Source organism: Fundulus heteroclitus, chromosome 23, assembly GCF_011125445.2.
Source record: "Fundulus heteroclitus isolate FHET01 chromosome 23, MU-UCD_Fhet_4.1, whole genome shotgun sequence".
NCBI classification, from domain to species: Eukaryota; Metazoa; Chordata; class Actinopteri; order Cyprinodontiformes; family Fundulidae; genus Fundulus; species Fundulus heteroclitus.
Window position 1 is genome coordinate 22,301,525 of NC_046383.1, and position 27,799 is coordinate 22,329,323.

The window sequence follows — 27,799 nt, forward strand, 5'->3', positions numbered from 1 at the left end:
TTGTCCCGCACCCTATTTAAATTTCAATTTGCAGCGCCGTCTAAATGGGTTTCAAAGTGCGCGAGACAAAGGCCGTGCTGTGTGTGGGAGAGCAGCTGACTCACAGGGTTCAGCAGAACAGTGAGGAAGAGTTCCCCTCCATTGATGAGCTTGTCCAGTTCGTTTGGGCTGCCTGGGTAGTCTTTGTAGAAGATGGTGTGCGTGAAAAGACCGCACGTCTGCCGGGGCAACACCTGCGAGGAGAGCACACAAAAACAATCACTACAACTAAAAAAAAAAAAGGAACGCGGACTTAAACGCGACGCCGGCTCGCCGCTTTAAGTCGTCGCTCCGCTGAGCCGACGCGCCTCCAGGCGGTTTCCTCCCCCGCACATTGTTTGTTCACAATAATATTCTTATTATTCAGCTCATCAAGCCAAAGCAAACCCTCTCGTTGGCTCTGAGTCTATATGGTAATTCATGGAAATACATTTACAGTATGGGGTGTCTGGGGAGCCGAATATCAATCATCAGTCAGTGGCGAACGCTGTCCATTCAGAGCTGCGATATCTCAAGGACGGGAAGGGAGTTCTGAGACCACCCGGGCCGACTGAAACGCCGGAGCAACAAAGAGAGAGGACCGAGGCTGCGCCGCCTCTTATCAGCGCTGAAGGTCAACTCGGGAAGAAATAGATATGTTTTCTTTCAAACCTAATGAATATATTCAAATCCGTTTTACTTTCTTTACCAAGTTATGCGAGAAACAACTAAGCCTGTTGGCGTTTGAGTTTGTCCGGAGACTTATTTCTGATGTCAGTCTTCATTCTGCTGCTGAGGCCTGCCTGCTGGCACTTATATCACCGGTGTCTCATGCAAGGCTGCTTCTTTTGACTACATCCTCATCTCGGACTCAATGGAGGGAGACAAAACACAAGACAAACAGATGAACTGCCTATTTAGGGGAGTCTGATGCCTTTTGGTAAAAGAGAACACAATTCTGAAAATCAACTTGAGCTCCAGAGGAAAAACAAGAATAAAAAGTCCAAGTAAAGAGGGCTGGAATGGAAAATAATCCGATAGAGATTTTGTCTTTTTCATTATAGGAGACAAAGTTTAACAGGGTTTATACAGGAATGAGTAATTCTAATTTAATGCTTTTTAATGCTCTTAGAAGATAGATAGATAGATAGATAGATAGATAGATAGATAGATAGATAGATAGATAGATAGATAGATAGATAGATAGATAGATAGATAGATAGATAGATAGATAGATAGATAGATAGATAGATAGATAGATAGATAGATAGATAGATAGATAGATAGATAGATAGATAGATAGATAGATAGATAGATAGATAGATAGATAGATAGATAGATAGATAGATAGATAGATAGATAGATAGATAGATAGATAGATAGATAGATAGATAAACCGGAAGCACTTCGGCGTTTTTGGTTCTGCACAAACACGCGGAATCAGTTATATCTGATATAATATATCTGACAAAACTATTTTTCTGAACGTATTAAAAAATAAATAAAAATAAGCCATTTTAAATGCTACCGATAATCACATTTAATGAATTTTAATGCCAATTAAGGCCTTAATTTAAAAATATATATTTTTAATGACTTTTAATAATTAATTGACCCGCGGAAACCCTGTTAAAATCAAGAAAACTCAGAGAAAAGCAAGAGGATAGAACCTTTTTGGTTAAAAAACATCTTCTGTTTTTTTTTTCTGCATTCTGACTTATCCACTCCTCGATATTATGGAAACGCACAGATTAACCGACTGTGATGTCACCATGTAGTGACACAGAACTATATGATAGATGTTCTAGTGCGCTATAATCTGAACATGAAGAACCCCATAAATGAAAGTTTTGCTTGCTCACGCACGTATTGAGACTTCTTGGATGGCTACAAGTATTAAAGCGCTCTTACGCTAATGCCGCTGTGGATGAACCCTCGTCGGAAGCGAGCAGGCTTTAGGTGAGGGTACTCCTCCGTGCTGGTCACTTTGATGCCCCAAACTTTCTTCCAGGCATCATAAAGCTGCATGTGTACAGGATAGACGCCGGAGTGGTGAGGGGCCACTGCGTAGCCCATGTTGGTGGGAATCCCATGATCCTAAGGGGAGAAATTACATCAGTGGGTGGGCACAGGTAAAAAGGTAGAGTGATCTAGAGTTCCTACAAAGACTAAGCTTAAATATTAGTCTGTGTGACCAATTCTTGAAACAGACATGTAAAGGTTTGACTTGAATTCATTGCATATTGTGTTGGGGGAGATAAATACAAGAAAAGAGACAAAAACTGAAAGTGACTAAAGGAGACCTGGCTGGACAAAGGCATGGTTGAATGATAGAAACTCATAATGGACAGAAGTGGAAGGAGGGCGAACCAATGGACGGGTAATTAACAGACAGATGAATGGAAAACATAAATTAAACATTGAGATGGGGAATAAACTGCAGAAATATAACTTTTTTCCCCCCTCAAAACCAGACCTATCTAGCTCTGAAACACACTCATCTGCTCGCAGACTTTTCCAGATTGTGTAGCAACCCAGAACACCAACATCCGAGTTAAAATTAGAAACCCGTATCTTTTTCCTCTGAAACGAACGGCGGCGACATTTATTCATCAGCTGGATGTGTGCCACTTAAACATGCATGAAAGGTTCAGGGGAGAAAAAAAAACAATGAGGCATGTAATTCAGAGCTAGTCATCTAAGTGACGATAATGTAAGCGTTTATTTAGATATCATCAACAACACGGAGAGGTAATGGAAGAAATTCTAGTTTTAGATTTTCAGTCTTTCATGCTGTCTTCATCACAGAGTTGACTGCCGTCATTAGAAAACAGCTGATGTATGATGACATGACCCCGTCTGAGAAGAATGAAAGAAAAAAAGACTGAAGCAGTTAAAGCATTGGACTGTGAAAAATATCCATGCTTTTCATTTCGCAGCTGTAGTTGTGCGCTGTGGCAAAGCAAAGGGGATGTCAATTTCTAATGCATTTCAATCATTTAAATGCAAGATTTTGTTTGTCTTTTTAAAACTTATACAATTTAATTTTACACAAATTTAGTAAAAACAACTTATTTATGTCCTTCATAAGTTAAATTTGAGTTTCTGCGCAAAGTGGTGTTTTTCCAGCATCAGACTAAAGTGCTTTTACCTGCTGGTTACCTAAATTTGTTTCCTACATACATGGCATGCTTCATTAAACAGCCAATCGGCTGTTATTTTTAAAATCCTTGTGTTTATTTAATTATGAAGCACTTCATAACAACCGCAGCTGCGACAAAGTGCTGCGCATGTAATAGAAGAAACGTTTAAAACATTTAAGCCAAGCCTGCGTAAATAACGCTTTCCCAGGATTAAGGAACTGATAATGGACAGCAAAACAAAAACATTTATACTTTAATTGCCTTAAAATGGTAAGTGTTTTTATGATTTTTAAGAGATTGCAGAAACCCTGTACATTAGTATATGTGAATGTTTCACGCAAACATAAAACAATAATTTGTACAAAAGCATAAAATGAGCTCTTTAATGCTCAGCAGTCCCCACTTTCCTTTTTCATGTTTAAAAGCTACCACAAAAAAAAGGCAATGAAGTGGATCAAAGGGTGAAACTGCTGTGCGTGCTGAAGAAAGTTATTCATTACGAATGAATTTGGAAGTTTGTTCTGGGATTTTCTTCTCCTGCTGGGGATTAATAGGACAAGAAACAGCATCGCAGTGAGTTTCAGTCAGCGAAACCCCCGACTATTTGCTATAATAACCGTCTTCAGCTAAAACACTCATACTGAAGTATGAAAACATTTCTTCATACATATTTCTTCATGAAAATGTGCAAGTGTTTAAGAAACGACTTGCACATTTTATTGTTTAAAGTTATGTAGATTGCAAGAGAGAAAACTTTTACTCATCCAGTCATTGGTTCCCCCAAGCTTATTTCCAGCTTGTTTGTCAAAGTGACAGTGAGAACCAGGAGGTGAGGAGCTCCGCTCAGGAAATCAGTGAAGTCCTCAAAATGTCACAACAACATGCGATATCCCCACAACAATTCAAATCCACATGCCAACCACGCGGTGGTGTGTGAAACATTCATACACTCTCACTCTGTTGCTGTTTATTAAACAACAAATAATCCAAAATGGAAAACCTGTTTGGAAAACTAAGGCCACCCCAGTTGCTGTTGCAGTTTAGAAACTGCAACGTAAAAAGAGATGTTGTCCGCATCACCGTCAGTTTTCTCACATTCACTGCAAAAAGGGAACAAAGTGAGTAAAATTTTCTTGAAATTTGTGTATTTTTCGTTGATTTGAGCAAGTAAATAAGACTATTTGCCAATGGAATGAGAGTTTCGCATTTAAAATATGAACAACTCGTCTTCATCATCTTATTTCAAGTGCAGGATATCTAATTATCTTATTTTAGGGGTAAAAATACTCATCCCATTGGCAAATAGTCTTATTTAGCAGTTCAAATCAAGGAAAAATACACTAATTTCAAGAAAATTGTACTTAATTTTAGTTCCCTTTTTGCAGTGTTTATTATGGAAGAATTTTAGCCCACTCTTCTTTAAGACTTTGCTTCTGTGACTGAGTGACCCGTTTTCTGCCATCAAGACAAATTTTGACTCCAGAATACGTTGGTTTAGAGAGGAGTTCAACAATGACTTGATGAGAGCAGTGTTCCCAGCTGCTGCGGCTCCAAAACCAGCCCAAATCATCGACAAGCCAAACTTGTTTGGTCTTTTTCTAATACTCCTGTCAAGAACTGTACCATTTTACTCGTTCACTCAGACCAAATTAGTGTGAGGTGGTGCTCCTTGTTGTTGCAACATTTCTCTGAGCATTGCATGGTGGGACCTCTGGGGGGAATTTGCTGCGACATCTGATCCCGGGATGATCAGCAGCTGTCTTAAATGTTTTCCAGTTGTGAACGATGTTTCCTAATATTAAAACGACTGCCGCCAAAAATGGAAAATGCGAGACAAAAATGATGAACCGCGGCTTCAGAAACTTCTCACAGATCCATTTGGTCTAAGAAAGCATGGAGAGCAGGTTGCATGTGTCAACACCCTTATTATCAGGGCTGGATTTTAAAAAGAAGGCAAAGGCAATGAGGAAATAAAGAGGGTGAAAGGGCTGATGACAAAACAAGAAAATAATCAGACGTGTCGCAGCAGCAGCACCTCTGCCTTTTAGTGACATTTTCTTGATTCTTTTTAACACTCCTTGTGGTATCAGTGTGTAGAATATCACAATTGCTAAAGACTGCTTAGATGCAGTATTTAGTACATTTTAGCTGCATTTTGATGACATATCTAGCCAGTTGCATGGACTCTATTGGATGTACGTCTTTGGTAGAAGCTCATAGAGAGGGGTGGGAACAATAAATAATGGTGGAACAAAAAGAGTCATCATGATCAGTAAAATATATTTCTATTGTGTGACCCCCAGGTGTTTTCAATAAAAGGTTTTCTTCATGAAGGCAAATATTTGGACAGTGTGAACCCAGCTTAAAGTCACTGACAATGTCTTTCCTGCTTGGCATTGTGCTGGAAAACGTTTCTGCTCCACAGCGACAGACAAAAGTCCTGCTTGTAAAGAGGCGGTCACACCCTGCTGATGGTCACATAATCGCCTACATTAGATCAGCAGCCCCAGGCAGCTACTTTCCCATTTAAATCCAATTTGTCTTCATCTTAGGTTAATTAATAAATGTAGAACATAAGAACACTAATTATTTATATTATATCCTGATACATAAATCGTACTAATATAAAAAGGGGTGCCATTTCTGTTTTATCATAACGATAAGAGTGTAAAAAAAATAAAAAATAAATAAAAACAGGCGATGTGACGATTTAATCTTTGGTAAAACTACAGTTAAGCCCAAAATTATTCATACCCATATCTAAATACAAAATTGTTTTCATTCATTCAAAAAGTTAGTTTCTAACAAAAATTTAAACCATTATCTCTCAAAAGCTAATAAACCAATGTAAAAGGTTTCCGCAAATCTCACTCAGTTAAATTTGAGATTTCTGCAGACATTTTAATGGTTATAAACTATATACCCGATGATTTCTATTTAAGATTTACACCAACCCATAAATCTGTAATATTAAGGAACAAGATCATTGTTTTAATTTGTCAAACAAGCTCAAAAAAGCCAGTTTCAGAGGTTGAATTATTTCTGTCTTTTTTTGTTGCAACATAAAATACCAGAAGCCTTCAGCCAAAAGTACTCCAAGCTGAATAAATTAATATTGTATTCACCATATAGAATATGGATAAACCAAAATATCGAAGGAATGAAGGAATAAATTTAAGATTTAATTTTACCCGCTGCTGTGGAAAATCTTGGTTCATTTAAGATTTAAGTTGTAGAACTGAGGTGAGTAAATGTGAGTGATTTTAGGACCCAACAAAAAACCTTGGAAATACTTTTCTTTTTTTGTTTAATGAACCCAGAAACCTCACTTTCGCTCACAGTAATGGATATAGCCAAAAATCAAGTGGAACAGAGTAGCTTTTCATCTAATTTCAAGAAAGAAAGAAAGAAAAATCAAAGACTTGCGGGAAACTTCCAGCCCAAAGGGATCAAGAAGGACGCCTCTGGCCACAGTCAAAGACCTTTGCCCCCCCCCCCACCCCCCCATGACTCACCATGGCAAACTTCTTGTTGAGCAACATCTGCTCGGCCAACACGGACTGGTTGTGGAATAGATGGGGCTGCATGTGGCTCCACATGTGAGGAAACCACCAGAAATCCTTCACATGGGACAGCAGCAGGTCGTCGCCCAGGTCCTCCTCGTCCGATCCTGCAGAAACAAGCCGAAGGGGTCAACAGGAAAAGGGGGGGGATTTGGAAGGAAATTGAAGAGATAAAAATAAAGCGAGACGAGATGAGGCAAAGGTAAAAATGGGAGCAGCGATGGGAAGAGGGAGGAAATGAAAGTCAGTGAAGCAAAAAGGGAGGTAAAGTTCACATTAGAGTGAAGGGAAAGAAACAGCAAGGGGAAAAAAACAAAAAAAACAAAAACAATGTTTAAAGCATCCCAGAGAATAACAGCAGAGCAACGGTTCAGTTTAGGGTGTTTTCTGGCTCTGCATGAGAGAACTCGCGTCTTACCAGCGTGAAAGAATTTCCCTGAGAAGCCCAGATTGAAGGTGAAGTTGGGCACATGGGTTCGCAGCTCCCTCTGCGTCTCCAGCAGGGCCTGAAACGGTGGGAGGGGAAGAAGAATGAGTCAACAGACGACGAGCTCAAACTGGCGCACGAGTGCATTAATGAGCGAAGCGTGCCCGCATATATCTTTAATTCTGCGAGTTTCTCTCGGTAAACATCCCAACATCCACTCCCAGCTGCCGCCTCTCCTCTCCCCCATTCTGTTTGATATTTCGCTTCCCTCTGATTCGAGTGTTTGTTTCATTTGATCTAAATGCTCCACCGTAACTTTTTCTTTTTTTTTTTGTTCCTCCACCCGCCGCCTCCGCGTGCGAGGCTTTTCTGCTCTGAGGGGACGAAAGCAAGAAGCTTTTCGACATTCTTTGTATGCCTTGGAGCCCCTGAAATATTCATCGTCGCAGAGGTTTTGTGACAGCGCGAGCGGTGGGGCCTGTCAGCTTTGAGCAGCCTGCTGGGATGGATACATTCAAAAAAAAAAAAAGGGAGAGAGGGGATGAGAAGAAGGGGTTTCTGTGTGACTGGCAGAGGATAGGAGATGCTTTGTGTGAGGCCCGTTTTATTTTTAAATCACAGCAAAAGAGCCTTTTCGAAAACACAGCCGGATGAGAAGATAAAGGCAGCTCACCTTCACGTCGGGCACCTTCATGCGGGTGCCCTCCTTCCCCACGAAGATGTCATCTATGTCCACCAGGATGTAGCGCTCCAGGGACAGCGAGAGCCTCTTGCCCGTCAGAAAGGCCACGGCGTCCACAAACACCAGCTTGTGCAGCCAGAAGCTCAGGTTATTGCCGAACAGGACCCTCTGGATGCCGTCGTGGAGCCCCAGGTCCTGCACCACCGACGGGAGCATGGCGGCGTTCTGGCCCAGCGACGCCACGCTCTCCGCCGACTGGGTCTTGGCCATCAGCACGGGCTCGTAGGTGGAGTGGTTGGACTGGAAGACGGTCCAGTCGTCCCCCGGGAGCGGGCCGGGCAGCGTCTGGCCGGCCCGGGTGATGAAGAGCAGCGGCGACTTGGGGTTGACCGTGCAGTCCTTCAGGCCCAAGTTGGAGTGGAGGAAGAGCGGGAAGCCTTTGAGCTGCGCGCTGAGCAGGCTGTTCTCATTGGCCTGATCGACGCCGGGAGACAAGAGAGAAGAGACGCAAATTAATAGCACATATTGCAAATAATTCCCCCCGTTTTCTCCAGCCGTGTGTGAAATGAGGAGTGTCAGGCCCACTAGACGGTGACGGCATTAGGCGGCTTTAACCTGCTACACTCAATCTGCTGCGCTGCGAGTCTGGAGTGGGATGAAACCCCCCCCCCCGCTGCCGTCAGATTGACACTTCAGTTACGACAAACAGATCTTTGTCTGGTCGTTGCATTTTCTTTACATTCGCTCTGTCACTCGCGGCGCCTCGTGTAGGGACTCCCATCACTTGATTTTGGTCATATTTTGTCACGTTGTAACAACTTTTATTTTATTGGGATTTTATGCAGAAAACTGACTTTCACAGACCCTCTGCATCGTCTCTTATGGAGCCATTTAGCCAAGACTCCGCTTCATAAAACATACTGGTTTGTGTCGATCTGGCACCTAAAATCTAACTAAAACACATCATGTCTGAAGGTTGTACACTGCAAAAACAGAACTAAAAAATAAGTAATATTAAAATGAGTATCTGTCCTTGATTTGAGCAGGTAAATAAGATGAAAGATCTGCCAATGGAATAAGATTTCTGCACTTAAAATGGGAACAGCTCATCTCCATCATCTTATTTCAAGTGCAGGATGTCTATTTATCTTATTTTAGGGGTCAAAATACTCACTTCATTGGCTGATAATATTATTTACCTGCTCAAATCTAGGACAAAAACACACATTTTAATACCATTTTACTTATTTTTAGATTCGTTTTTGCAGTGTAATGAGGTAAAATGTGAGCGACAGTAAGACATGAGCAAGGCCCTGTAGAATCTCCCCATCTTGTATGACGCCGTAGGTTGAAGCTACAACTTACTGATGTTGATCTGCCATTCTGTAAAGATAAGACCCTCACTGGTTGGAATGACACTAAATATGAAAATCAGTGCCGAGATCAATGTTTGAAATCAAAACAATGTTTGTTTCAATTTCAATACATTTCTTGGACCAAACCTCAATTGTTTTTTTTTTAAATAAATGGAAACATTCATGAACCACCAGAAACAAACGCACCTGCAAATTACAGCATTTTCAGCCGGAACATTTCGATGCACATGCGATTTAGCATAAAGGGGCGACTTTAACGAATTATTCTGAAACACTGAGCCACAAAAAGCAACAAAGGAAATGAGACTCCACTTTGTTTTCCAGCTCGAGTCTGACACCCATGAATAGAAACGATGCTCGTGCCTCGACGGGAGGCTCCTGAAGCGCATCAGATTTCTACAAAAGATAAACGAAAGGCAAAACCTGACAACAAAAATGTTCAGCATAACTGTGAGCAGGCGGGGGGGAGAAACCTGATCCTAGAGTGAATGCAAAAACAGCCCTGTGCAAAACCTTTAAACACTTTTTAAACGCTTTAAAAAATATCTAACATTCAGATTTTATGATTTTGTGTGCAGTATTTGACTGGGATTAAGTGCCTAATCTAACAGGCTTTGGACTGGGATCAGGGAAAACAAATGTCTGGTTTGGACATCTTCCAGTCATATATTTAAGAATCAGGAAAGCAATCCAGCAGATAACCAGCTACTGTTTCCACACTTTTAAAGCCAATAATCCCTGTGTAGGCGATGAAATACCATTTACAGTATTGGCTGATGACATCATCCGACATTTATCACACTGAACGGCCCTGATTGCAGTCTAACCTGTTGGAAAGTTAAAAAAAATCCTACAAATGCACCATTTCTGAGCATTACCGGGTCGTCCTGATGATGTTCTTACATCTGGACGTAGTTACAGAGTTACGGAGACTCAAAGTTAGCTGTTTTCAGGATCAGTGAGGGGGTCCAAGGAGGCAGTAAATGTTGAAGAAGCTGTTTAAATTTATTGTCTACAGGTTGTCGAGTCGTGGCTCAGGTTCATTTGGGATGCAAAAAGGCGAGAGAGAGCAAGACTTTCAGCAGCTAACAGGAAGGGTGAGCATGTTACAGCAAAGTTGCCTTTACCCTTTTGTACTCTCAACCTTTCTTTTATTCCAAAAAAAGTAAAAAAACAAAGCAACTGGACTTGTTTTCTGTAGTTGAAGACGTTTCGCTTCCTCTCCAGGAAGCTTTCTCAATTCAAAAGGTCTAGAGCAGGGGTCTTCAACAGGGGGTCCGTGACCCCTAGGGGGTCCGCGGAGGTACTGCATGTGGGTCGCGAAAGTTTTGTTGAATAAAAACAATAAAAATAAATAAATAAATAAATTTAAATTAAAACATGAATCTGTCAGTTATGTTAATAGTTCAGTATTGTATGCAATATAACAGTTATGTTTATGCATGCCAGTGGCACTAACAAGCATCACTTATTTTCCTTTTCACATTTATGTTTTAAAAATGTCCATTTAAATAGCTTTTATGCATGATTGCATGCAATTGACAGACATTGTTGATCTTGGCAGGTATCAGTTTATTGTGTTATGTTATGTTTATAAATGGCAGTGGCATGGCCACCCTACTCACTGTGCCTCGCACATGTTTAAAATAAAAACATGAATATATGAACCTGTGTATTATTTGAGTATTTTAGTATTGAATGCACAATAACAAGGTACATTTACATATGGCACTATAGGACCAGTTTGATATAATACAATTTTGTACAATATATATAATTAGGGGGTCCCCGCTCCATCTCGCCATCAGTTTGGGGGTCCTTGGCCTGGAAAACGTTGAAGACCCATGGTCTAGAGTAATGATGAGTACCAATCTTTATACTACTGCCCAAACAAAGGCCTTGTAATGGCTTAGATAACATGCAAATACAACCGAATCTAAGTCATTACAAGGCCTTTGCTTCCTTGAGACGAAGCGAAACGTCTTCAACTACGGAAAACAAGTCCAGTTGCTTTGTTTTTTTACTTTTTTGGAATGACCATGACCTGGATGACTGAGAATCTTCACCAGCAACCTTTCTTTTAGAAAATTAGATTTAAAAAATGTTGGTAGCCATTTGTAAATCTCAGGATTAAAGTAAAGACGTACAATTCCCAGAGACAGGTGATAACAGGTGGACCGAACACGCTACTCAATAATTTATGACATTAAATAGAGTTTGGGAGTTGAATTTTGTGATATTTTTATATTAGTGAAACCCTGTTTTACAGCAACTCCTCTCCCTCTCGTGCAGCTTGACGTCACCTCTGCTCCCGACTTCAATAACCGATGACGGCTAACGGTAGGAAGGCTAGAAGATTTGTTATTTTGAACATCTGTCTTCTTAAACTATTGTTATGTTCTTAAAGAGAAATCACAATCAATTGAGAATCTGTGGCAGGACTACAAAATAGATGTTCACAGACGTCCTGCATCCAAATCTTACTAGGCTTTGGCCAAGAACGGTCAAAAGTTGGGAAACTTTTGAAAACCGCGCGTCATTTCCCTTCAACTTCACAACCACGGACCTGCCCTGTGTTCGTCTACCACATAAAATCCCATTAAATCACAATAAACACAATTCTGTCAACAGGTCAAACCTCTACGACAACGTTTTGCCAAACGGTGAAATCTTTGGTACTGCTCATCCGTTAAGCTATGAATTGGGAACAGTTTGGTATCAAAGTGCCTAAAGACCCGATTTATAATTGGTTCTTTGTCAAGTAGTCTGTTCCGTGTCAAGGACACTGGTCCAGTCCTTTCAGTCTTGGAGCCTTTTGATGTGCGAATGACTCATAGGTCAAAGGGAAGCGGCTTAAAAAGTGAAAATGAGAGAAAAGACAGACTTTCAGAAAGCCTGGGGAAATATTGATCAAAACAACTTCAAAAAGAGCAGAAGAAAGGCCGGCTGCTAGAAGGAAGCATGCAGAGGGCTGGTTTGAAACATTTGCACACAACTATATGCAATACAAAGAGTATCATAGTTCGCAATTCTGGTAAATATGGATCGAATCATCCAAATAGTCTTTAGAAATGTTACCAACCAACCTACATATATTATACGGCAATACTGGGGTTTCCCAGCCTAAATCTCATCAAAAACACAGAACAATTTGGTTTAAATGTGATGGGAAACATTTGTGTGCAAACTATTCAGGAAGCACATCTGTTAGGTGACAGATCCATTAGGATGCACATGGTTGTTCCCCTCTCTCAGCAGGCAGTAAAATCCCACCAGGCTAACTTTCATCTACAGCCTCCAACATCTCCATCCATGCCTCCACACTTCTATATTCTCTCCATGGCTCAGATAGGGTGATTAAAACCATAAGACCTGAAAACTGGCCTCAGGCAAACAGAGGCCTCCGGGGAAAACTCCAAGAGCAAGAAAGCGGGAATAAGAGATATAGACTGAGACATAAATAGAGGAGAGACACTACAAAGACGGAGAACAGAAAACAAGAATTAGAGTGCAGAAGAGGAGCTAAAGAGGCCAGATTGCAGAAGAAGAGGAAGAAATGGATGTAAAGAAAAGCGAAGGGAAGCAAAACGATAGAGCACAGCGGCTGAGTGATATTGAACAAGGCAGGTCTTTCCAACTCTGTAAATCCCATCTCCTTGGAGATGGTGGGAGCCAGATGGACGGGGCAGAAGGTGTGAGGGAGGCACGGGGAGCGCGGTGTTGTCCTAACCTTGAAGAAGCCGATGATGCCCACTCCGTACTCCACGCAGTATTTATCCAGCAGCTCTCGGTTCCAAGCGTCCAAGTTCACATACTTGAGAATGTTCTCGTAGATCACCAGCGTGAAACGCCCCCTCTCTTTGTCCGTCAGGGTAGGCATGTCCCCCTTCCCTGGGGATATCTCGGTCCGGTACTTGAACCGGCCGGACTCCAGGATGGCAACGATCTCCTGCCCCAGTTGAGAATATTGGCTTTCCACAAACACCAGAACCACAGGATCTGTCCTGGTCCCTCCGAGGTCCACGCCGGGTCCCCCCGGGATGCTCCGCACGGGCAGCAGCCGGGAGGGATTGACCCTCGGGTAGTCCGAGTCGGCGGAGGCTCCCTCGGGCCCGGACAGGCCCAGCGCCGAAGGCTCCGGCTCTCGCTTGACGCCATAGAGGAAGTAGGAGAAGATGAAGACGCTGACGGTGCAGAACAGGAAGAGGAGGAGCAGGGAGGTCTGCAGGGGAAGGAGGCGGACCAGCCGACGGAGGCGTGTCACGCATCCCAGCATCGTCTCTCGCCGCACTGCTCCGCCCCACCGGCCCAGCAACACGCCTAGGGGACAGTTTCTCTCAGTGTGGGCAGAGGAGGGAGGAGAAAAAAAAAAAAAAAGACGAGAGGCTGGCAGAAATCTCTCACAGCGGAGTCACGATTGTTACAGAGCTAAAAAACAGGCAGCATGAAGGTAGCAGCTGCAGCAGCTCCTGGAAAAGGAAACGAGACGGTGACGTTGGCGCTCCCTCATGTTGCAGCGCTGCTTATGTCACCATGGCAGAGAAGTGGAGGGGTCGCCGGTACACACTCGTGCCTGAGTGCGGGGATGCAGAGGAGGGGCCGCGTCAGGCGATGGGGGACTCCATCACCTGTCCGTCACGTGAATCCTCCAACCATATCCTGGAGACAGTTTACCCGGCTCTTGGGACTGGAGAACCACCTCTAGAGGAAAGCGAGGCCACGCGGGTCATCAGAGCGGCATCGCTCCCTCAGGATCCAATCCACCCCTAAGGGAAACAGAAAGAAAGAAAAAGGTTCTGTTAAAACCCAGCAGCACGACACCGGCTCCTATAGAACAAGCAGCAGATCGCGTTCTGCTGCTGTGTGGGTTAGGTGGCGTGTGGGAGATTATTTATTATTATTAGAAAGTTCCCTCAGAAGTAATCCTACTTTAAGTAAGCGATGCCAGATTCACCCTACACAGTGCAGCAAACCCAATGTACTCCAATCAGGACCACTGCACGGTGTCTAATAATAAAATCTGATACATTTCCAGGGTATAATTTTCCAAGTTCTCAGTCCATTTCACTCCTTTAAAAAAATAAAATAAAAATGTAAACACTAAAGTTTCCTTTAAATGTCTACATCAGACCGGCTCTAACAAATGAAACCTGCAAAAACCCAGAGACTGACAGACAGACAGGAAGGACATGAAGAAGGAAGGACACAAGGAGGGAAGGATGGAGGGACGTAGGAGACATAAGGAAGGGAATGAAGCAAAGAAGGAAGGACACTAGGGAGAATGGAAGGCAGGGAGGACTAGAAGGTGACTTCCTACAGGTTTCACCTCTGCATTTCTTCAATTCCGCCATTAAAGGCCAGATCTGTGGAGCGCACCACTAAAGGCAGGTTGCCAGGTATTTTCACCTGAGCTGCGATGCCCTGTAGCTCCTCCAGATTTCCCATACAGTCAGCTATTTTTTTCCCCCCCACACAAGTCCCTGTAGCATCTGTTCTTGCAATCCTAAACACAAAAATAAAGCGAATATTCCAGATCATACAGACTCAACGCAATGCGTAGAATACGAGTATCAAAGCCCCAACCATGGGGCTAATTCACAACTCAAGCCGGTGGAAATGTGCGACTGCACACGAGGAAAGCCGTCATCTGCAGCCTCCATTTCCCTAAAAAACTCCCACACGGGCACCGCGAAAAAAAATAACCCAAGCCGAAAGGATGGGAAGCAATCCAGGCGCAGAGGCGTGGAGAACAGTGACAGACAGGCCTGGCAACAATCAGACCCTCTTCTATCTGGCAAAAAAAAAAAAAACCCTCAGTGCGCTCAATATACATTTTCCATACCCTCTGCAGGCCTAACATAATACCTCAGCCTTTTAGACTATCTCTATCAAGCCAAGTGTGAAAGACCCAGGATGCGGCGTGAGAACAGTGTAAAGCCCGGCACTTAGAAGAAGAAGAAGAAAAAAAAAAAAAAAACATCTTTTGTCCATTTAGAGTGCTGGTGGGAGAAACGAGACAGAGCATCATTACCTTTGCATAGAAAATCCTCTGACCATTAAGCTGGAGAGCTATTATGGTGCACGCCTCCTCTTTAAAAAGCCCTCGAAACCACATTAGAGTCGCATCCTTCTTAACGCCGAGGCAATAAGCGCTGACCACCAAAACTGGTCAAGACTCAAACAAATGGGACACAAAATAGACGCGATAACGGCGTCCTGGTTTCATTAAAGGCGAGAGACATCAAACGTGTAAGGCTTGCGCAGCCCGCCATAATACGTCGGGGATAATCCAGTAAATACTAAAATAATTATTCCCGCGGACACAGCGTGACACGAGGGGAGGAATGTGTGGCATCTCGTCTAACGTAATCGAGACCATCATCCTGGCATTTCTCTACAGCCTCCATCCTTCCAGCTAAGATTAACAAGACGCATTAAATCGCACCGCCAGTGCAAAGGCAGGAATCACACTTCTGCTTCTCTGACTGGTGTCCAACTTTCCTCCTCACAGGGATGCAGAGACTAATGTAAAGAGAGAGACTGTGAAAAGGAAGAAAGAAAGAAAAAAAAAAAAGGTGGGTGTTCAGAGGACGTATCGCGGTGTAACAGACAAAAACCAACAGCCCCGGTCGCCCCGAGATCTCCCGGGGCACCTTGTTTGTTCATTTCTGAGGGAGCCGAGGTTCGTGCCGCAGCATTTCAAAGTACGATTAGCCGCAGGAAGCGACTCCTGCTGGCAACAGCGACGGAGAAGGCCACACGAGAGTGACAACTTAACATGACACAGAAGCCGAGGAGGGCTTGGATCTACTTAAAGGAAAAGAAGAAATGATACAGCTACAAAAATGGGAGAGAATGGTGAAGTAGGCTTGAGTTTGCTTTGAGTTTTAACCTGAGGTAAAAAAAATAAAAAATAGAAATATCGCTAGCGCAGTATATACACGGAAATCTAAAAAGGGGGAATTTATGTGGATACAGAAAAGTAGCAATTTGCTACTTCGAATTTTTTCTACAATATTCATCGTTTTTCCAACAAACGCTTAAACAGTCAAAACTACAGCTAGTTGTAAAATCTGTGTTTTTTGTAAAAAAAAAAAAAAAAAAAAAAAAAAGTTGGCAGATTTCCAACCTTTACTTTAAAATGACAGCTTCTTTGTATCTTTTTTTTTCTTCTCTATTTCGAAGAAAATCTTATGGTCAACATTTCAACACGTCTGCAGATCAGTCATGGTGTGAGCGGCTGAGACCACGCTGCTCTTTTTTATCATTTGGCAACCTCACTCTCTGTCATGATACATGTTGGGTGTGAATATGTTGGCACTAGGGTTGTTAAACCTAAAAAAAATTATTTCAACGACACTCATTTGTGTCATAAATCGATACAAACTGATCCATTCACAGTTTGGCCCAAATTGTTGGACTTCTTCCGACAGCAGATCTGGGACAACACTCAACTACTACCTTCTGTTTTGCCAAAAAGGGAAGTGACACTTTTAAAAAGGGCCTAAATTAAGAAAGTTAAAATATTTCTCTTAACTAGAAAGACCCACTTTCCTTCACTTGAAAATGGTATAGAGTAATTTTTTTTTATTTTGGTATTGTGCTTAAAATATTAATATCAACACAAATTTAGTTGCCCCGCTTTATCAAATCAAAGTCAAGGTAAGGATCGACATTTTCAATATATAAGGGGAGACCAGTCTTCTTGCGTCATCTCGCACTATAGTTTTCAAAAAGCATTTGGAATCAGCAGCTGAAAGCTTTACAAAGAATGGAAATGAGCCACAACACTCTGGATTGGTTTATTTCTAAATACATCATCTTTGGACTCTGGACTTTTATAGAGTAACACATAATAGAAGCTGCTAACAGGTCATTTAGTTGTGCTATGAGATCATTTAGCTAGCAGTGCACTCAAAGCTTTGTAAGTGTAATCGTAAAAACAGTGTCGTTCTACTGTTTATAGTGATTATAACTATATGTCTGGAGTCTTTGTACAACCCAAAATATGTCCAAACATGTCTTTGGTGTACACAAGTAAGATGTGCCAGCCTTCTTTCAGCCAGCTGAGCAGCAGTGCTCAACAATGAAAGGGGAAGGGCTCCATACAGTTAGAAAAAAACATTGGTCGCTCAAACACTTTCACTGGTATTATAATTAATTGACTTTAAACTGTAGAAAACATGATGAATAATCTTAGCATTTTGAAACCATAACTTTTCAAAAACTTGGCAGAGTCTGATAATGGTAGTCGGCCAATTTTGTGTTGTACATTAAAATTAGCTTTCAGCAAAGTAACATTTTGATGATGAAGCCTTAAAGGCCTTAAAACACAATACTAATGAAACAAAAAGGAAAGTTAATTTTAGGCTTGACATCTGATGTGTTAATCAGTAGTTTTGTATTTGTTTTATGAATTTATATTACAGAAGTAAGGGCCATGCTGCTTATTGCAACATATTGGAGATCAATGTATGTGTTACGGGATAAGCCACGGTAACCTGAAGCGTCTTAAAAATCAATAATTTGTCCGCAAAGACTAATTATTTGAAGAAACAATAAAACCTCTTTACAAAACTGAAGATGGTCTAACATCATTTCCTGCCTTGGTTGATTAGGAAAAAAGGAAAAAAAAGAAAAAAAAGAGTGATTTATTTATATTTTGTTAATGAGTAATCAGAATGGAGATGTGCTATCTTTGGCTAACGTCCGCGGGGACCCAATAAGCTCCGCTGTGACTCTAATGACCCTGCTGACATGACTTGGGAGCAGACTTAATGGTGACAGAACGCACGCAGAGAAGCGGGGCTCGGTAAAGCCTTGCCTCTCGCCCAACTCACAGCAGACATGACCGCCTCCCGATGCTGACCTTCACAAAGTGATGTGCAGCTGAAAGAAAAGGACGACGACGATGTGAGAGATGGAGAGTGATGGCCTGAGAGGGGAGGGTGTGGGAGCCACGGGGATAAATTAAGGAAAACCTCAAGGCCTGGATTGCGAGGCAGCGATATTAGGAAGGCTAAATAGAGAGCAGAGTACTTTAGAACATGATGAGAATATTGGATCGACTGCACAAAATAATGGCTAATGGATCTCGAATGTCTGCGTGCCCATCTCACCTAATGCGCCTTCCACTTTACCCTCTGCGTATACCTTCGGAGAAGCCATGTGAAGGTTTGAGCTCTCCTTTCTACAAAATAATTGATTCACGAATGCAGAGAGAGAGAGAGAGAGAGAGAGAAGAAAAGGGGGAACATGCATATTTAATGTTTTTTTTTTTTTTTTGCAGAAGCCAATGCGAGGTATTGCCGGTAGACATATTGGGGAGGTAAGAAGCAGCCAAAAGGTTTCAACACAACGGAGTGTTTCAGACTGCCAAAGAAAGTCAGAGTCTTAACTCATGCATAAAGAAGAAGACGAAGAAGAGGAGCGCGCGTGTGTTCTGACCAACCTTTTCATTCTCTGTGATGGAGGGAGCCCTGACTGACTATGAGCTATGTAATTGAACACGTGGACTAGGAGAAATCTGGCAGGCGGAGCGGCGAGGAAGGGGGAAAAAGATCCGCAAGATGAAAGGAAGGAAAACAGCAAAGGACGGAGAGTGGAAAAACAGTGAGCTAAAAAGACGGAAAATCTAATTTAGGGGAAGAAATAAAGAAGAGGAATGACCCCCGAGGGCGACCATCAATCTGAAAGAATTCAAATGTTCCCCTCATTATTGTATGGCAGCCGAGGAATGGGGAGAGAATAAACAATAGCAGGTGACGGACGAGAAGACAGAGCAATGCCTTTCCTCGGAGTGGGTGGTCACTCAAAACCTGCTCGCTGAAAAAGCACGGGCAGCGGGCCAGAACCCTACTGTTAGATTAATGAGAGATGAAGCGGAGCAGGGAGACAGAGGCTGCTCCTCAGCTGTAACAACTCTCCGAATAAACAACGCAGCGGTCGGCCATATGTAGCCTCCTCCTCGCACACCCTGCTCCCTACTTCACCTCCCTCTTACCTCTGCACCGCCGCTGCACTTTGTTTAGAGTATGAATAAGACTAAGTGGCGAGGGGGATTCAGAGCATTAACACCATCAGACTAACTGTTGGTGAGCCCCTGGACAAATAAACTTCTAAAGAGACCTGGAGCCTCACAGGCTCTCCCAAGGACCCTGCAGTGCCTTTGCCCCCCCCCCCATTCTTTCTTTCTGTCATGTCTCCTCGCCAATCTGTCCCCTTGCCGCTGACTGACAGAAATAAACGATGACCCTCTGTGATCAGCCGCCACAGGCCTTGGCAACCACACGTTCTCCATGGAAACTCTGGAGATGCGTCGTGATCAGACGGATGGAAGCGGCACAGAAAGGGGGCAGTAATCCATAGGACGCCCATCAAAAGGCTGCTGCCGCCGTTATCACTTTTCTGTCTCTGCGTATTGATGTGGATGTACCAAAGTGACTCGGCCGCGAGAGAGAGACAGACCTGGGAGACTCATTAGTTGAAGGCCTGCCTGTTTGTGTTTGTTCCTGGGAATTTGTTCAAAAGCTTAAGGCTTAAACAAAAAAAAAAACAGGATGGTAAGGAGTTTAGTTTGACCGTTAAAATGTTTCAACAGAGCATGGGACAAGGTTAAACCGTGGAAGAAAGATGCAGATGTAATCCCTAATCTGTAATCCTGTTAATGTCGACACTGCAAACAGTGCTAAATGTGCTTATGCTAGCTCGGCTAGTGTGAAAGATGACTTGAAAGGATTAACCGCTGATGCACTACGGAGCAACCGCAGAGCAGATTCAACGCAACTAGCAATGGTCTGGTGTCGGTTTTCAAAGTTCGAGAAAAGTCAGGATTTTTATCTGAGAAAATCTCATAACAGAAAATGTTGAGTTACCCCGCCTCTCGCCCATTTAATTCTTAGAGATAAGCATCAGCACCCCTCGTGACCCCATGAGGGATAAAGCGAGTAAGAAAATGGATGGATGGATGGAAAATGTTAAGTTAACCTGGTTCAGGTAGCACAGCTCTGCAGTGGTTTACCTCCTACCTGAAAGACTTGTGTAATGGTCAATAACTCCTCCCACACGGCTCCTCTCTCCTGTGGGGTGCTACAAGGCTCCATCCTTGGCCCTGTTCTATTTTCTGTTTGCATGCTGCCTCTGTAAACAGTTATAACTCAGCACGCCCTGTCCTTTCACCACTATGCTGATGATTTACAGATTTTTTTCTATCCTTCAAGCCAGGTCACAGTAATATTTGTCACCCCTCTCCTTAACGGCACTGCTTTCGTCAAACAGCGGTTCAAACAAAATGTCCTATTTCTAAAAAAAAAAAAAAAAAAGACTGAATACATTTATTTGGCGATGACGGTACCATTGGTATCGATTCTCTGACTTTTTTTAATTAAACAGTTATGTTGAGAACTTAATATTTGACAAAGATTTCAATTTCTATCAGCAAATTGACGCAGTCATAAAATCAAGCTTTTACCATTTATGTCTTCCAGCCAAAGTTTAGCCTTTTCTAAATCATCCTGCCTTGGAGAAGGCCATTTATGCCTTTATCAGCTCTAGAATTGATTGTTGTGATGGCCTTTATTTCCGTCTCTCTCGCTCATCCCTCAGTTGTCTTTAGCTTGTCCAAAATGAAGCTGCCGTTCTGTACCACATGTCATCACATCACGCCTGTTCTTTCCTCTTTACCTTGGCTTCCAGTTACTATAAATTTGAAACTGTTGTTTTTAAAGGCACTTAATGGCCTAGCTCAACATTTTTATCTGAGCCCGGCAGATCTTTGAGGTATTCCAATCATTATTTTAGATATACCCAAGGGCCAGGTCCTGACACTGGTTTGATCAGGCTTTCTCAGGGGCAGCACCTCCTGTACACCTCCACCACTGATTTTAGCCTTTTAAAATCAAACCTAATTTATTCAGGCTGGCTATTAAAAGCAAGTAGCGCTTTGAAATTCAATTCCTAATTTTATTCTGTACGGCCTGTTCTCATGGTTATTTTCTTTGTAACTGCAAGTTTTTTTTAATAATTATTTTTAATAGTAAAGCCCTTTTGTTGCTTTTAGAAAAGGCTATATAAACAAACACTTGAAACATTTGATTTCGCCGTACGCCATTTCATACCCTTGCAGGTTGGCCGTTTTTGTCTCCAGCCTTTTCTAACCAACAGGTAACTGGAAAGTGCTGTGAAAAGTACAGTCCGCTTACAGATTTATGTCTCTGCATCATTCAAATCATCAAACAAGTTTAAATATCAAAACAGAAACAGCATTTTGAAATGATTGAATCTATATGACTAAAGGCTACCCAAAACAACCTGGCACTATGTAAAAAGTAGTTGCTGAGCTTGGTGGCAACAACTGTCGTCAAGTGCTTACAATAGCAGGCATTTATTTTTTTTAACATCACAGTGGAGGAGATTTGTCCTAACCTTCTTTGCAGAAATGAAAATATCCACATTGAAGGGTTTGAGAGTAGGGATGAGTGATACAGACGTAGAAATTTGTCACAATATCTTCTGGCATTTACTGCAATTATGATCATAGCGATAAGAAAAAATGATTTAAAAACACAATGCAGTCTTTGTTCGAAATAGATTGCATGGCTACAATTGGACATTGCTGCAACTCAAGTCCCACAAACACTAGACTAAAAAGCCACATAAAGAGCCCAGAAAACAGTAAAAGCCACAATCTCAACAATACTTCCAACTTTTGGCAAACATCATGTAGAGTTTATTGTTGCTACAATAAAACCAAATTCTCATTACCATTAAAAAAAAAAAATCCGATAACAAGAAACGGAACAATAATTGCCCTTCCCTATTTGAAGGTCTGGGCTTTAACAAGGTCACTCAAACAAAATGTTGTAAGTTAGTTTTTAGCTAAATTAGGTGCAAACATAATCTGAGCGGGCTTGAGTGTAAAGTAAGAAACAGATGGTCAGACACCATCAGGACTTTTGGGAAGGGAGTAGAACTCGTAACTCCATCGGTTATGGCAAGAGGTGAGGCAGCCCAGACCATCAAACTATCACCACAACGTTTCGCTGTCAGTGTTATTTTTGTTTTCTGAAATGTTACATTAGTTTGACCAATATGTTTGGTATGCACAACTTAATTTTTTTTTTTTTTTTTGTCAGTCAAAATATTTTTTCCAACTGCCTTGTTCACGGAGATGTTTTTTTTGGAGAAATGTGGGACAGGCGACTGTATTCTTTCTGGTGACAGTGGTTCTTTTGTATTTTCCTGGATAAAATCACATATGAGCTCTAGGAGTAATTTAGGTCGGCCACTCCTAAGCATGATCAACGCTGTTTTTTTTTTGCTTTCGCTCGGGGCACAACGTGCTGCTTCGTACCATCTTTTAGCATACGTCATGTTGTCAGACAGGTTCTGTTTAGGTAAATTTCTCTCAATTCAACAGGTCCGGCAGTAATCAGGGTTTTTGTGTGGCTCGTAAAATTGAACAAAATAAAAGCAGTGCTATAGGTTTTTTCTTCAATAAATAAAATCATAATAGAAAAAAATAAAAAAAAAAGACCTGAAAATGGGATTCTCAGATGTTGAGAATTTCTATCATCTGAAATGAGTGAAATAAAAACTGAGATTTCTGTAATGACAAAAAAATACTTTTCCACATCAATGTACAGTGAAATATAATCGATATATTGGATCAGCGGTCATATCCTCATATTTGATAAAAGACAAGGGATTACAGCTAAAATCCAGGTAAATTAATTTGCATTTATGATTTATGACATGGGTACATGATAGGGGTACAAAACGTGTGACCTGAGCAGGACTTTGTCTTTCGCCATTATGCTAATTTCTCCAGAATCCCCATATTTTTAAAACCTTTTAAATTTTACCTCGTACGTAAACGCAAGTTGGGATTTTAACCTTCAAACTTAGCCGAGTATGATTTAACAATCGGATTAATTAAAGCAGACACTCTTGGTGCAACAAATCAGTCTAACCTCACATTATTGTAAACACAGTCGTTGCTGTATAACAGGAATTACATTTTTGGTAGAAGTAGCAGTATCTTTCTTCAAACAAAAAATGTAATTAAATCTAGGTAGACAGCTTCCCTTTTTTTTATGCCAATGCTGTGAAAGCAAGGTCATTTTTCCTCATCACAACCTCCTACCAGCCCACACTGGAAAACTGCATCAACAGAAAGGTTTTAATTCCCTCTATTGTTTTAAATTGTGCTTCTGCATTCTGCTCAATCAGAAGACTCGAGACAACAAACGTATATTGCCGTGATGCCGGCCGTCCACAACTCCTAAACCGCCGAGGTTCAATCAAAAAGCAGCAAAAAGCAAAGCCGAAGTGCATTTTTTTCATTTGCATTCAGACTCTTACCCTGTCTTGCGGGAGATTAAACTTCAAAAAGCGAGAATTTTCATTTTTTCCTTTTGAAGCACATCTAAGACGACAAACAAGCGCGCGAGGGGAGCAAGAGTTAGTCTTCTTAAAGAGGTTACACATTTAAAAGCTACCATCATGTTCTTGTTTTTTTTTTCTTCTTCTTTTCCTCTCCTCTTAAGCCAGCGTTGGCAATCACCAATATAAAATCAATCAATCTGAAATTTGAATTCCATTTTGTGCACCCATTGTGGTTGCCGTGATTAAAGGCTTAGGCTGCGAAACACCGAGGAAAAAAGAGGCACCGTGTCTTCACTCCGGCTTCTGCCTCCCACCCGATCTGAATGCACAAGCAGGCGGGCTTCATTTCAGCTGCAAACATTTACAGCGACACTTTCCTCTCTCTCTGTCTCATCAATTCATTTCATGCTGCTGCGTGAAGGACAGGGGACTCGGGAGGGAAATGTTGTTTTGCCTTCTAATTCTCCAGAAAGTGACTTTCAGACAATTTTCCCCCAACCAAGCCATGTGGCAGAATTATCACATCATTTTTCAGCAACTCAATTTACTGTCCCCACGACTGAGGCAATTTCACGGGAGGAGGGGGCGGGGGAAGAAAAAAAAAATGCCTTTCTGTTTGCCGAAGCCCCTCCAATTACATCTCAAGGCCCTACTTGAAGAGTGCGATCCCAGCACTGTCGTAATTGAAATGATTGCAATGTTATTCTTTGACACAATAATGGGACAAAGAGTGAAAGAATCATCTTCAAACACAGACAAGGGAGAGCAATCTTCTCCTAATAGCAATAATGAAGAGAATGGGAAGACAGCAGAAGTGCGTCCAATGGCAATTAGAGACATTTCTTTACACTGCAACTGTTCTGTAATTTCTGCAAAGGGCACAGCGAGATCCTAGCCTTAGACTCGCATTAAAGGGTTCATGTCACAATTCATCAACGTAGATTTCATCCTCAGGAAAGATAGCTGGAGCGGGGCTTAGGCACGACTACACATTCATATTATGTGAGCATGATTAGGGCCAAGATGAATGAAAACGGGGAGGGCAGGACATAAAATATACATGGCACTGCTGAGCTATTTTAATCCTGAATAGGCTCCCTAACCTGCCATCTTCTTTAAATCTCAAGCAGGTGGTATGTGAACAGAAGGATCAGAGGGCATTGGGAAGTGGAGGACGGATTACTTGGGAGCGGGAAAAGCAGCACGGGTGAGCATTAGGAGCCACGGGAGCACATGGGAGGGAGTGACGTTGGGGAACGGAGCAGAAGTGAACGAGAACCAGCAATTTCATCGATGCTCCCGATCCGTTCCACATGCAGAGACATTTGGATGTCTAACCGGGCGCTGGCCTGCGTGAAACTCTCACAGTGTGACAACCTTGAGTAAAAAGATAAAAACCACCAGTCACTCTGGCACTTCCGCCGCTATCTCATTAAAAGGACTTTAAGCCTCCGGAACGATATGATGGAACAGTTTTGTGGTTATTATTTTTTTTTTTAAAACCCTAGCGTCTTAAAACCGTGGTACATCCGTGCAGACTAGTCTGAGTAATATAAGACAAACATTTAAAACAAAATATACAATTTAATCTTATTGTTTAATAACTCCTCATATTACAGTCCTAATTTTTTTCATCTCAACTTTATTGTTGCATAAAAGATTATACATCGTTTCTATTGTTTGTTTACACGTACAAATGTGACTGAAAATCTTTCTAAACAACCAAATCTCTCTTTTCTGTGAAGGCAGCTGACAGGCAGTGTGCAGCAACCAGTGGTGGAGGTAGTACATAATCGGCACTTTCTGCGACACTTTCTGCAGCGACAGATGCGGGAGCAGGGATACAGTCCTACACCTTGTTCCAAGCAGCCAGAAAAGATTCTGGTCATTCCTGTACTTTTTCTGGCCTCGTTACAAGAAGAGACGCACCAAACCGGGTTTTCCTGGCTGACACCGATAGAGGTAGGAGTTCTGAAGTCAGCAGAAGGTAAAGTCATTGCAAAATTATCTCCATTTATGCGAGAAAGTGCCTCTAAACTTTGTTTGATTTTCATCAAACCCAGACTTGGGTCTAAATCCAAGCTGCTGTGTAGAGAATAAATTGTGGGAGTTCTACGTCTTGATGCATCCAATGAATATAGAAAAAAAAAATATCCATAATGTGTTAGTATTTATCTTGCCGATCACTGATAAGAGCTGAGAGCTGATTCTGATCTCTTGCCGATCGCTTGTGTCATCTTTAATATTTATTAGAACATTAACAACCAAGACTTAACATTAAGATTTCCCGGGTTTTTTTTTTTTTCAAACGTAACTTTTTATTGCTGAAAACGTTATGACTTGTTGCTGTTCTGCTCTTTACGGAGTAATACAAGTATAATAATCAGAACCAAATATAATCGGCAAATAAAATGCATCTTTCTTGTAGAGGAGGGACAAATATATGAGCCTTTATTCAGCAGCAGTGGACAGCAACAGGTGGAGGACCACAGCACTAATCTACGCATTAATCCAACATTTTCTCTGGCCTTAGAAGTAAAAGTGCAACAAGCGGGCGTCTCCTGGCCGATACCGGTACCGCTTCGTGGCTTTCTATGAGGCTTGACCTGCCCATTCTGATTTTGGCCAATCTGGAACTAAAAAAACAACAACCTTAAAGCCATGAGAAGAGTATGACTTAAATACAATTGTTCTAACTCTTGTATACCTCAGCGTCAGAAAGTAGCCCATGGCTGCATTTAACATTTCCGTATTCTCATGCAGCCTGCTAGCAGTCACAGTCGCTCTATTTATAGGCCCTCTGTGGCCCATTTACAGGCACGGGGACACTGGATGTGTGCAGTAAAAAAAAAAAAAAAACATCAACAGCTGAAGACGGACAGCCACACCATTGTTTTACGCGGGGTCGTGTCTAAATTAACCGCAGTTTAATTCATCTGATTACACACACGGGACAAATCGCGCAGATAATGGAAGGCGCAACAAAAGAACGATCCGATTCAGCCAAACGGACAGAAATAATTGCCCCTGGCTTTGGAGACAACCGCACATGACTTCACCTTTGAGTGACACCGCGCACCATTAGGCGGCAGCCACGAAACGGCTGACCCCTACAGTCAAACACATCATCACTCCCCTCATTTGTCTGGTTCTTTAAAGCAGGACGTCATGAATATGGATGTCCTGCGGGGCTGGAAAATTATGGCGGCGACATGTTTGTTGTAAATCGCAGGGTGGCCCGTCGCACTCCTCCCCCGAGAGAAAAGAAGTGCTGCTCACTAGACGGGATTTCTGAGGGGCTGGGATAGGTTTGCAGCGGCTCGGACGGCCGGCGCGAGGCAGCGGGACGAAGGAGCTGGTCATTTATCATTTTTGTCAGTCTTGGTGAAAGGGGGGGGGAAAGGAGGTGCCAGTGTGTGCGTGGAAGTAGTAGGGGGGGTTGCTTTCATATAAATTGAGCGTAGGTGGAATCAATGTGGCGTTGTGGTGAAAGCGAGGAGGGGGGGTTGGAGGGGGCAGATCAATGGTGGTGGGAGTGACTGTTTGCTCCCATTGTTTATCCACCGTCATCTCAGGACACTACTGAAGGACGAGGGAGCACGGCGGGGCTGTGCGATGTCTCCGCTGGGACGCAGGATCCGTAATGGGTTCCTTCCTCGTGCACATAATAAACATCACTCAGAGGCGAAAGTCAAGCTGGTTGTGGATAAGGCGTGTCTGTGTGTGAATGAGAGCGACGGAGTGGGCGTTTTGAAAGGGGGGGGGGCTGGCATCTGAGTGGAGAGGGCAATTGCAGAGAGCGGTGCTTGTCAGAGTAGTTCAATGCAGCCCCTCAGACCAAATGTCAGTCTGGTTGGATTAAGTCGAGATGCGCGGAGGAGTCGGCAAATGACCGGAATCGGTCGATTTTCAGCTTGATCGGCGCTGACCGGTGGCAGAAACGCAAAAATGTCTTCTAATTCTCGTCGGTGAATGCTCCATACCTTTTTGAGCTAATGGGTTATGGTAACAACAGGCTTGTTACTAAGTGAGATACTCAGTCGTTGCTAGCATCAGTGTGATGTAGGGCTGGGCGATAAATCGATTTAATCGATTAATTCGAATTTACAATTCTTTAAGATTTCATTTTTGGAAAATCTGGATTTTATTTTGCCAATAGTGTCATTGGGTTTCCATGAAAAGAACAGCATGTGATGCTGGATATA

The 27,799-nt window shown here is 42.4% G+C and overlaps 1 protein-coding gene across 2 annotated transcripts in view; it reads right to left on the reverse strand.

The window, feature by feature from the left end:
* Window positions 1-27,799, reverse strand: part of LOC105915758 (N-deacetylase and N-sulfotransferase 1) — a 70,381-nt gene that overhangs the window by 9,781 nt on the left and 32,801 nt on the right. Inside the window, exons 1-6 of one of the 2 annotated variants that reach the window (XM_036127177.1) lie at window positions 12,940-13,485; window positions 7,825-8,307; window positions 7,143-7,230; window positions 6,677-6,831; window positions 1,930-2,115; window positions 105-233 (exon numbers count right to left, since the gene is read on the reverse strand). In XM_036127177.1, the coding sequence (XP_035983070.1) occupies window positions 105-233; window positions 1,930-2,115; window positions 6,677-6,831; window positions 7,143-7,230; window positions 7,825-8,307; window positions 12,940-13,485 (1,587 nt within the window). Of the gene's footprint in view, window positions 1-104; window positions 234-1,929; window positions 2,116-6,676; window positions 6,832-7,142; window positions 7,231-7,824; window positions 8,308-12,939; window positions 13,976-27,799 lie in introns of those variants that run through there. The other variant, XM_012850008.3, reaches the window with a different exon arrangement.